The sequence below is a fragment of the Arachis ipaensis genome, chromosome B03 (genome assembly GCF_000816755.2).
Source record: "Arachis ipaensis cultivar K30076 chromosome B03, Araip1.1, whole genome shotgun sequence".
Classification (NCBI taxonomy): domain Eukaryota; kingdom Viridiplantae; phylum Streptophyta; class Magnoliopsida; order Fabales; family Fabaceae; genus Arachis; species Arachis ipaensis.
The window spans coordinates 123,889,716-123,901,152 of NC_029787.2; the positions used below are offsets into that span (position 1 = coordinate 123,889,716).

The 11,437-nt window shown below is 34.6% G+C and overlaps 2 protein-coding genes across 2 annotated transcripts in view; one reads left to right on the top strand and one right to left on the bottom strand.

The window, feature by feature from the left end:
* On the top strand, window positions 1,058-7,073 carry LOC107631391 (nodulation receptor kinase; the record flags this gene model as incomplete). Its single annotated transcript, XM_016334820.2, is given in 16 exon segments — window positions 1,058-1,719; window positions 1,914-2,050; window positions 2,052-2,381; window positions 2,725-3,197; window positions 3,381-3,531; window positions 3,663-3,734; window positions 3,818-3,886; window positions 4,107-4,178; window positions 4,300-4,368; window positions 4,454-4,629; window positions 4,885-5,111; window positions 5,359-5,485; window positions 5,562-5,630; window positions 5,785-5,974; window positions 6,109-6,241; window positions 6,362-7,073. Coding segments are annotated over 16 exon segments (2,728 nt in total), but the record flags the coding sequence as incomplete, so codon positions are not given.
* LOC107631389 (organellar oligopeptidase A, chloroplastic/mitochondrial) overlaps window positions 7,471-11,437 on the bottom strand; it is a 6,690-nt gene continuing 2,723 nt past the window's right edge. Inside the window, exons 8-16 of the mRNA XM_016334819.2 lie at window positions 10,595-10,702; window positions 10,254-10,499; window positions 9,701-9,846; window positions 9,178-9,295; window positions 8,654-8,813; window positions 8,534-8,565; window positions 8,346-8,411; window positions 8,043-8,114; window positions 7,471-7,948 (exon numbers count right to left, since the gene is read on the bottom strand). Coding sequence (XP_016190305.1) covers window positions 7,868-7,948; window positions 8,043-8,114; window positions 8,346-8,411; window positions 8,534-8,565; window positions 8,654-8,813; window positions 9,178-9,295; window positions 9,701-9,846; window positions 10,254-10,499; window positions 10,595-10,702 — 1,029 coding nt within the window. The 3' untranslated portion in view covers window positions 7,471-7,867. The remainder of the gene's footprint in view (window positions 7,949-8,042; window positions 8,115-8,345; window positions 8,412-8,533; window positions 8,566-8,653; window positions 8,814-9,177; window positions 9,296-9,700; window positions 9,847-10,253; window positions 10,500-10,594; window positions 10,703-11,437) is intronic.

Here is an 11,437-nt window from a genome sequence, read left to right on the forward strand (position 1 = left end):
TTAAAATTTGATAATATTTAAGTATGTTAAAATATGTCAAAAAATGATATTTTTTTATTTAATTAAAATCTAGTTAAAAACATGATGAGAAGTGCTAGGGGACAGCATTTTTGTTAAATTTTGGCCAGCATTTAACCATCAAAAGAAAATTGAATGATTTTACACTATTAGATGCAATCTCACACCAGTAAAAATATCATTGATAGCTAATTGATGGCTAAAAATCACAAAATTTGCTGGTCTTCTAGACTTTCTCAAACAGGATATGGATAAATGTTAGAGTGTTAGATGAATATGTATTCAAGATACGTTTGACACATAGAAGTATTATGCTTCATAACTTTTTTTTTTTTAGTTACTAGATACTTGATAAGATTTATTTTAAGAGTGAAAAGTCAAAACTATACTAAAATACCATAAGGTAAATGTTATATATTACCATTGTTCCTTCACTTCTATAGACAATAACCCACCGAAATGCATGCGTCTCAGTAAATTGAGAGAATGTGGTGGTGGCAGCGTAATCGTGTACGTAGAAGAATACGACACTTTGTTAATACTTTAGTGCACCTCAAAATAACAATAAGAAATCAACTGAGAATGCCGTTTCCAATTAGAAATGGAATTTGTGATGATCTCAGGTTGATGAATATGTATATAACAAATGTTACATTGCCCAACTTTAATTACTTGCAAGTTTAGAATAACGGAAGCTAGGGACAAGTTTTGATGAAGCTCAAAGTATAGCGTCTTCGTTTTAATTTTTAGACCAATTATATACTATACAAAAATACTAACGTAGCTCTTTTTTTTTTTTAAGTTTTATTTACTGGTAACTCCTACTGTCCAAGTCAATGGGGGGTGCATGCTCTTTCTGCCTCTGATTGAGCCACTTCTGATCATCGTGTTGATTTCTCATCAGTTTCAAAGTTGAAAATCTGAAAGGGAATTACTGTTAAGCATAATATAAGGATAGTTGCATTGACACTCTTGACAATACAATTATTTATTCATTTTATATTATTTAACTCTATCTCCACAAAAATACGTACAGAAGAAATAGTTCCTTTTTTTTTGTCTTATGTTTAATATCTTATTTTCAATCATGTTGCATCCATCGTTAGAGTGAAAGGGAGGGGGGAATGAAGGAAGAACAGGACCAATCAAGGACATTAATTACTCTCTCTAATTATATTAAATCACATAATCAAGTAAAGCAACAACAATTAATAAATATGAACCGAAGAAAACATATTTAACTAAGGATTTTGTACATAGTGCAAGCTCCCTAGCTAGCTAACTCCTCTTCTATCTCCTTGTTAGGAAGTTCCTACACGTTTCAAGTCAAACCCTTTATTCTTAATATCCATTCGAGTTCTATGATCTTCCATCTAACATTTGGATAAGTAATGATTTCAAATTCTTCCAATAGAAGAATTTTTATTGAGGTTCATGGTAGTAGTATACTGTAGGGTTGACCAAGGTGCCTTAGTTTTTGTTATCTGAATTAATAGTAGGACTAGTGAGTGTTGGTTGCATAAGGCAGAGAAAGAAGTGAGAAATTCAAGAGATTTGTATAGTGGCATGGCTTCATGTTTAGCAACCCCATGGGGTAACCTATAATGATGGAGAAATCAGATAATTTGGTATTATTAAGACAGGTTGTGCCATATGTCTTATGTTTGTGCATATTTATCAGATCAGCTTCTGCAAGTGAAGGTTAGTATTACACTATGGTCATTATTACTAATGTGGAAAAACAAATCTTGTTTAATAGTTGCATATTTTACCATCCTTAAAATTTTAACAATATCATTTGATAGTTTTAGTCTGATTTTGCTTAAATAATTAGTCTTAAGGGGAAGGGTCAGGTTTGGATAAGATTGTATGATATGCAGTTTTTTTCTCTGCAGGATTTGAGAGCATAGCATGCTGTGCTGATTCAAACTATAAAGATCCATTGACCAACTTAGATTACAAAACAGATTATGCTTGGTTCTCTGATACAAGAAGTTGCAGGCCAATAACTAGTGTGTTAAAACATTCAGCCNTTACAATTTGGCCACAACTAAGGATCAAGTGTATCTGATAAGGGGCACATTTCCATCTGAAAATGAACCAGGTAAAGGTTCCTTTGGTGTTTCTATAGGGGTAACAGTGTTAGGTACAGTGAGATCATCATCGCAGGACTTGAGAATTGAAGGAGTTTTCAGAGCCACAAAGAACAACACAGACTTTTGCCTAGTGACAGAAGAGGGTAACCCTTATATATCTCAGCTTGAGCTAAGATCAGTGTCTGAAGAGTATCTGCAGGGTTTGAATTCTAGTGTCCTGAAGCTGATCAACAGAAGTAATCTTGGGGGAAAAGAAGATGACATAAGGTACATAAATCTCTTGAGAATCCTAGGTTTAGGGGGCACTAGGTGGCGTCGCCTACATGGATTAACATTGATTTTTATAGAGAATAAATACATCAGTAGTTGTAATTAGTGTTGTGTCCTACCAGGCTTTAGACCAATTCGATCTAAGTAACTTGATGCATGAACCTATAAAACATGACACAGATTACATGCATCATTTATGATATACATATTTAATGTATTAATATTAAGTGATTTGTGCAATTTATAGTCTGTATCCTTATTTTGTTGCTCTTATGCTGTGAAATCTACAAGGACAAGAAAGACTTAATAATCTTATAATATGGGCCCATACTGGTTTTAGGTACCCAATTGATCAAAGTGATAGAATCTGGAAAAGAACTACTACAAGTCCATACACTCCTATATCATTCAATATTAGCATTTTGGACCACAAATCTAATGTGACACCTCCTCTGAAAGTTCTACAAACAGCTTTGACTCACCCTGAAAGGTTGGAATTCAATCACAATGGCCTTGAGGTTAAGGAGGATTACGAGTACCTTGTGTTTCTCTACTTCCTTGAATTGAATAACAGTGTTAGAGAAGGCCTAAGAGTGTTTGACATCTATGTTAACAGTGAGATTAAGAAGGCTAGTTTTGATGTATTAAGTGAAGGGTCAAATTATAGACACATTGTGTTGAATGCTTCTTCAGCAAATGGATCACTTAATCTAACATTGGTCAAGGCATCTGGATCTGTGTTTGGACCCTCTTGTAATGCTTATGAGATCATGCAGGTGCGACCATGGAAGCAAGAAACCAACCAAACAGATTGTAAGTATCATTGAAGGAATCATACAATGGCAATGATGACTTTAAATGTAAAAAAGAGAAATGCTTTCTAAACATAGATTTAAGTAACAATACTGATTCACTAATGGTTAGCATCATATTGTTCCTTTATATAATTCCACTTAGGTAACTAAAATCTATACTTATTTGTGTATGGTTCACTAGTGGTGGCGATTTTGAAGATAAGAGAAGAACTAATCACTGAAAACCATGATAACAAAGTCCTACAAAGCTGGACCGGTGACCCATGCATGCTTTTTGCATGGCAAGGAATATCATGTGATTTTTCCAATGATGCACCTGTTATCATTAAGCTGTAAGTCCTTTTATTCTTCTTGAAAATATGTTGCTAAGTTCATCAAACTGAGAGCAAGAATTACATCACTGAACTGTGGTTCTTAATGATTTGATAACCGCATAAGATGTATATTATTGTTGGTTTTGCAGGGATCTTTCCTTAAGTAATCTGAAAGGACCACTTCCATCCAGTGTCACAGAGTTGACTAACTTACAAATAATGTATTGCTTCCTTATAATAAGCCTTTGTTCAGTTGCTAGCATGTGTTTGTATTTTGGGACTCATTCCATTGGTGCATGTGCAGGAACCTTAGCCACAACAACTTCAATGGCCATATCCCCTCATTTCCAAGTTCCTCAATGCTCACTTCACTGTAATGACTCTTTCCTCGATGAATTTTAACACCCAATTTTAGTTTTGTTTGCTCTTACCTCTTATTAGATATCGATACTTCAATAGACACCTACTTTCAAATGTTGAAAAATAACTTTTTTTTTTTTGCTAAGAAAATAGTACTTACTTCCTCATCATAGAGCAATGTGCTATTTGAAATTTTTCCAAATATTGATTAATTAGACTTTTTTTTGGATCAGAGATCTGAGATACAATGATCTTATGGGGTCACTTCCACCGTCATATAACTCACTGCCACATTTAAAGTCAATGTAAGTTTTAGATTTTGCATTGTATTTCATCTTATATATTAAGATGTTGCTTCAGAATTCTAATCACTGTAAGTATGTTTGAGCAAACTCCATTATCTTGTATTCTATTATTACTTTGCAGATATTATGGCTGCAATGATCGCATGGACCATAAGCTTTCAGGAAACTTGAACATTTCAATCAATACAGAGTAAGAAGTATCTTCCTAAACAGGAAAAAAAGAGTAGTTTTGAGACAAAGGAAATAAAATTGATTGTGCTGCATTGATGTTTCAGTAATGGAAGTTGTCAGAAAGGGAATGATTTTCCACAACAAGTAGCAATTATTTCAGCCGTTGCATGTGGCTCTTTCTTGATTGCTATGGCTGTTGGAACAATTTTCATTTATCGTTATAGACAGAGATTAAATCCATTGGAAGCATTTGGAAGAAAAAGCAACCCAATGATAACAAGTAGGCATTAATTATTCTCATATCCCCTAATGTTTGGTGTTCTTGGTCTTTTTGTATTATATACAAAATCAAGATTATAATTCATCTCATCATTTTTAAACTATCTCATAATGTTACTTAGAGTGTTCATTATATCAAAGAACATTGCTATCATCATATGATTTATTCTGTGTAGCATACCATATATTTTGGTCCAAGATTCCAATCCAAACTGCAGGATTTATTCTGACATGTATTTCCACAAACAAAATGCAGATGTGATATTCTCATTGAACAGCATAGACGATTTCTTGATAAAATCTATTTCAATTCAAGCATTCACTTTGGAATATATAGAGGTTGCAACCGAAAAGTACAACATTTTGATAGGTGAAGGAGGCTTTGGTTCTGTCTACCGTGGCACCCTAGAAAATGGTCAAGTTGTGGCTGTGAAGGTTCGGTCAGCCACATCAACGCAAGGCACTCGAGAATTTGATAATGAGGTGCACAAAACTTTTGTTTCAAATTTAATTGCTATATCAAAGTTCCAATAGCATTGTTTAATGATGTATAATAAAGTGACAGTGACAGATAAAAGAAAACGAATGGAGTAGTTTTTAGATAGCATAAAATAATGCATATGCCAATGATGAAATTTTGCTACTAGTCAATGATTTCTAACCAAAATAAAATTTGATACTAGTGGTATCTACACAGTGCCATCTAACTAGTCTATGATGGTACTTGCAGCTAAACCTGCTTTCTGCAATAAGGCATGAGAACCTGGTGCCTCTTCTTGGTTATTGTAATGAAAATGACCAACAAATTCTGGTTTATCCTTTTATGTCCAATGGCTCTCTGCAAGATAGACTATATGGTAAGTACCCAATGATCATTTAAGCTGAAATGTTTTGATGGATGGGTTATGTTTCTAAAATTTCACTTGACAACAGGAGAACCTGCAAAGAGAAAAATACTAGACTGGCCAACCAGACTGTCTATTGCTCTTGGTGCCGCCCGAGGCAAGTAAATTTGATGTTGTATTTTTTACCAAGTGGTTCCAGATGCAAATATATAAAATCCATGCATCAGATTCTTACCTAACTGACTACACTACAAATTCATATACAAGATGTTGGGACCACAGGAATATTTACTAGATTTCTGGTTGAACAGGTTTGGCATATTTGCACTCGTTCCCTGAGCGATCTGTAATTCACAGGGATGTGAAATCAAGCAATATACTTTTGGATCACAGCATGTGTGCTAAGGTTGCAGATTTTGGTTTTTCAAAATATGCTCCACAGGAAGGAGACAGTGCTGTTTCGCTTGAAGTAAGAGGAACTGCAGGATATCTTGATCCTGAGTAAGTGCACTTCTAGGATTTTGCCTTAATTTATTCTACTGATCTCTTAGTAACTTTGGGAACAAAATATTTATTTCTGCAGCATTCTGTGTTTATTCATGAAAGTTAAGGTCATCACAAATCTTCCTGTGCAGGTACTACACAACCCAGCAATTATCTGCAAAGAGTGATGTCTTCAGCTTTGGTGTGGTTCTTCTTGAAATTGTGAGTGGCCGGGAGCCTCTCAACATCCATAGACCGCGGAATGAGTGGAGTTTGGTTGAATGGGTACGGAACAACTCCAAAAGCATGAGACTAGTTTCACCTTATTGCACCTACAAATGCATTCCATTTTTGCTTAGACTTTTTCAATTCTGTGATTTTCTAATCATAGAACTTCGTGTGCAGGCTAAACCGTACATAAGGGCATCAAAGATTGAGGAAATTGTGGATCCTGGCATCAAGGGAGGGTACCATGCAGAAGCAATGTGGAGAGTGTTGGAAGTAGCACTGCAATGTGTTGAACCTTTCTCAACAAATAGACCGGCCATGGATGACGTCATGCGCGAGTTGGAGGATGCTCTGATCATAGAAAACAATGCATCGGAGTACATGAAGTCCATAGAGAGCCTTGGATCCAACCGTTACTCTATTGTCATAGAGAAAAGGGTGCCACCCTCGACCTCGTCAATGGTAGAATCAACCATCATACCTCAATCCTTGAACCATCCGCAGCCGAGGTAGTATAAGGAAAAAACACTTGAGATGCACTTTCAGGGACTCCATAACGCATCTGGAAACTAAAATAATAGTTGTCTAGGACACTGGCATTCAAAGCTCCAGTTTTATTGTGACTCAATGTTTTCATCAATGCATTCAAATGGATAAACAAGTGGTAGGGTTGCCACATACAACTAGGAAAAGATGCACCAACTTGCAAGTTTGACAACAGAATGCTCACTGTTTAACACAACTGCATTGACACCCCCTTCGTCAATTGTTTATGGGAGAGTACTAGTAGCAATATAGTTTGTTGAATTGAGCTAAAAGTTCAGACTCGAATTGTTTTCTTACACTTAGAATAGAGGCTGGTATACCCTTAAGTAAATCACGTTCTTGGGTATTGAATTTTTATTTGATCTGAGTAGTAAATAATTGTATGGTAGGTGAATACAGATTAAAAATATGACTAATTTTTTTATATAGATTAAATATGCATTTAATACATTGTTATTAGAAGTGTGGGTGTTTTTCTTTGATATGGAGTTTTTTTTTAATTGATATTAATAAAATCGATTAAAATCTTTTATTTTTGAAAACAAAAATCAGAAAATCTAATTTCAATGTTAAAAATTTTTTAATTTTCAAAAACGTAAATCGCACAGTCCTGATTTGTGATTCTTTTAAAAAAAGGTTAAACAACATAAATCCATAGATACGATTTTTTGAATACCACTGTACAACCGAAAGATTAAACAACATAAATCCATAGATACGATTTTTGAATACCACTGTACAACCAAAAAAGAAATCAGAGGCACCGATTTCTTTAATCCCATAGCATTGCAATCATATCTTGTGTCTCATCTTTTTGTCATACACACTCACATGCAACATAGAAAAAATAATAAGCGTTAAAAATGTACCATGTGACATGTCTGAAAATCAGGTGGTGATTTTAAAGAGTGAAAAATGCTGTTCCTGTTTTTTTTTTTTTTTCCGATTTTTATCAATGACAATTGGACTTTTTTATTGATGTTTTCTGATAGATTAAGGAAAGTAAAGGTTACTTTTTGTTCAGTTGCACAGATTTGATATGGCAGTGTGAAACAAGCCATCTCCAAATCTCATGTATTGGTGATAAAATAACATGATGTTCTGCCTCGGATCTTCACCAAACATTAGATACTATACTCAAGCTGCAGCTGACACTAGGCCATTGTGCCTGAGCAATGCATCCGGTGTTGGTTCTCGCCCCCGGAATTGCACAAACACCTGAATACAGCAGCCAGACACGTTTCAGACATGAGATATGGATAAACATCAAGACAAGTGGATATCGAAGATACGTTCAGATGTGTTATCTGACCTCTAGGGGTGCCTTGCCGCCTCCAAGAGCAAGAATCGTCTCGCGGAACTTGCACCCTGTTTCTTTAACAGCCTGTGTAAAGAAGCATCAATCATGTAACTAGCAAAGTAGCATATTCTAACTAAACAAACAGTGAATACCAGATTATAACGGAGAAAAACATTTCATAGGTTTGAAAAAAAAAAAATAGCGTAACTTGCAAGTCAATAGGTAATATAAGAAGAATACTGTTTATAATATTATATGTAAATAACAGGAGATTGGATATTTTGAAATTGACAATTGTTTTGCCATCAAATATACCTTGATGTCATCTAACCCAGCATCCTCAAATGCAGAGAAAGCATCTGCAGACAACACCTCAGCCCACTGCATCAAAGTCAAATTTACAAGAGTTTAGAATGTTTAGTGTTAAAAAACACATAAGTGAACTATATTGGCACCTCAAGATTTGAGAAATGTTGTTTAGTATTAAATCAACATATAAATACCTTGTAACTGTAATATCCAGCTGCATATCCACCTAAAAAATACAAAAGCAGACATAGAATTAACAAGAACTTTTGTAAGATAACTGAGTGATTTCAATAAATACAAGCAGCATGGCAAACCTGCAAATATGTGGCTAAAACTGCAAAGAAACCTGTCCTCTGGCAGTGGAGGAATCACTTGTGTTTTCTCAGAAACTCTCCGGTCAACATCATAGATAGATTCTGGTCCTCCAGGAACATATTTTGTATGAAGCTCTAGATCTACAGTTGCAAATCTTAACTGCAAATACAAAATTGGATATACATTAACAAACATATATAGGATTAATCAGGTAAGACTAGTGTAAGATCAGAATCAGCATAAAATATATATTGGAGTTACATTGACCCATGAAAATAGTTTTGTTAAATGTAATTAATTCTTTGAAAAAAATAACTAAAATAAGTATTTTGCAAAAAAGTTTCACGCTGCAAATAAAGTATGTATTTCTATTAAAAATCTATTCCAACTGGGGTGTGTTTTAACAGTCTTGATCCAACGATGAAAATCCAAGACAACAATCACAAGATGCCATCAAAAAGAGACAACAAATTTCTAAAATAATGAGCAGAAATAAGACGATTAAGTGTTAAATTTTACCAACCTGCCGAAGACTTAGAGACCCAGCACGATAAGTCCTAGCTGCCACAAGCTTCAAGTATACATCTTCGGGAAGAGACTCCCCAGTTTCAAAGTGCTTTGCAATACCCATTAGAGTCTCTCTGAAACAAGAGACGACGTATCAAAATACATAATAGCAGTTAGAAAACCATTTTTTATAAACCAAAAGGCAATGTGAAACAGATGACATATGAATGGTTAAAGATGGCTCCACTGAATAGAACAGTTGAACCAACCTGTCAACGAGCACAATAATTTGGGTGCCCCGTAGATAACAATGAAATGAGAAGAAACGGATGTCAATTCAAGAACATACTTTACAATACCCCAAAACAATGGTAGCAAGGAAAAGATGCACCAGATAATTAATTATATAAAGGGTTTCACATATAAAGTTCACTCTATTTTACTCTAATTTTGCCAAAAGGAAGGCTTAAGCAACACCCATGTACACAAAGACCACAAAGGTATAAAAACCAGTAAACCACACACCGCATAATTCTTACCTATGATAGCACCAATTTTCCATGAACTGAGAAGGTAGCTCAACAGCATCCCACTCTATCCCTCGAATACCAGCAACCAAACCCTCATCCTGCTTGGTAAGCATGTGTTGTAGTGCATGACCAAATTCATGGAAGACGGTCTCAACCTGAGAAAAAGGCAAGTAAAAAGATTTGTTTGTTAGTGTTGTATTAAATGAAAAAGGTAGATTTGAACCTACATGTTATGCCCAATAGTTAAAAATCAATTTTAAACATAATGAGATTACAGTATTACACTTAAAATATGACCAAGAGTACATAGTCAATTGTAAAGATAGTGAGATTACATGTATGTTCAAACCAAAGCTTAAAGGTCAGAGCCAATCAATAAATGTCAATCTATTACAAACTTCTTATAGTCTGGCCCTTGACAGAGTCTAAAATTTGTGAGAACAACATGACTAGATACTCCCAGTTACCATTGCCTAATTGGTTTGTTCCATTGTTTCACATATAATGATCACCGGTTCAAAAATATAACATGGATAAATATGTTAAGTACAGCTGACTTTACCTCACGGAATGTCATTAGGCTAGGCTTGTCCCCTACTGGTGGTGTTTGATTGCACACCATGTGGGCAACAGGTAACCTTGGCGAGATACCATCATGTGATAATACACGACTACGAGCAACAACTTCATCCATCCATGCACCTTGTTTTTTTTCAGAGGGACGACTGTATGGATCAAAATAGAAGTATGCAATTGGACTACCTAAAGAATCTTTAACACGGAAGAACCTGACATCCTTATTCCAAACCTAAATATGAAAAAGAACAATCTTGCATGAGTAAAATTAAAATACATTGACACCTAATATAAGAACCAAAACTGAATAAAAACAATTTAAGTTACCGGGGCTAGGCCATCAGCTGCCTCAATTTCAATACCAAAAAGAGTTTTTGCAAGGTTAAAGAGCCCATCAATAACCTTTGGGAGAGAGAAAAATGGGCGTAATTCTTCCTAAAAGACACAACAACAAAGATCAGAGAATTCCGAGGAATATTTAATAAATTAAATAAAAAAACACAATTAAAACTTAAAAGCAATGGAAACTTGAACGGTCATTTTATCATTCAATTGAAACAAAAGACCAGAAGCTCATATACGGTTGATATTAATAAAAAGGATGTGTATGAGCATATCAGAATTTGAAAAGAACAACAGACCAAAATATAAACTTATCGTATGATCTATATTATGTCAACATATGCTTATTATATAGGAAAATGCCAGAGGGCCAATACTTTTAGTGGAAGAAAATGGAGAGTTGGCCAGTGCTGGCTGAAATGCAAGGCAATGTAAGGAAAAAATGTTGGTCACCTAACATTTCTCAAATATACATCAGAAGACAGAAGTATAATTTTATTTGATTTTATTTTTTATGTTAAAATCACCAGAAGCATAAAATCAACAAAATACGAGTGTGTTCTTGATATATGATATCTCAAATTTAAATAATCTAACAAATTTTAGAATCAATTTTAACTGCAAGGGAATAAAGGTTCCATATACTGAATGGCAATAAGCAAAAGCCAATTGAAGATTTTTGGAGCTTCTTTGGAAAGCCTTGGTACATCAATAAGGTTGATTATGATGCTGTAGTTATGTATGTCTTTTTTCAATATAAATGATTAAACTTTTGGCCTTCCATTTTTTCTTTAAGAAAATAGGCAACGTTTATATCCAAGTAAAAAG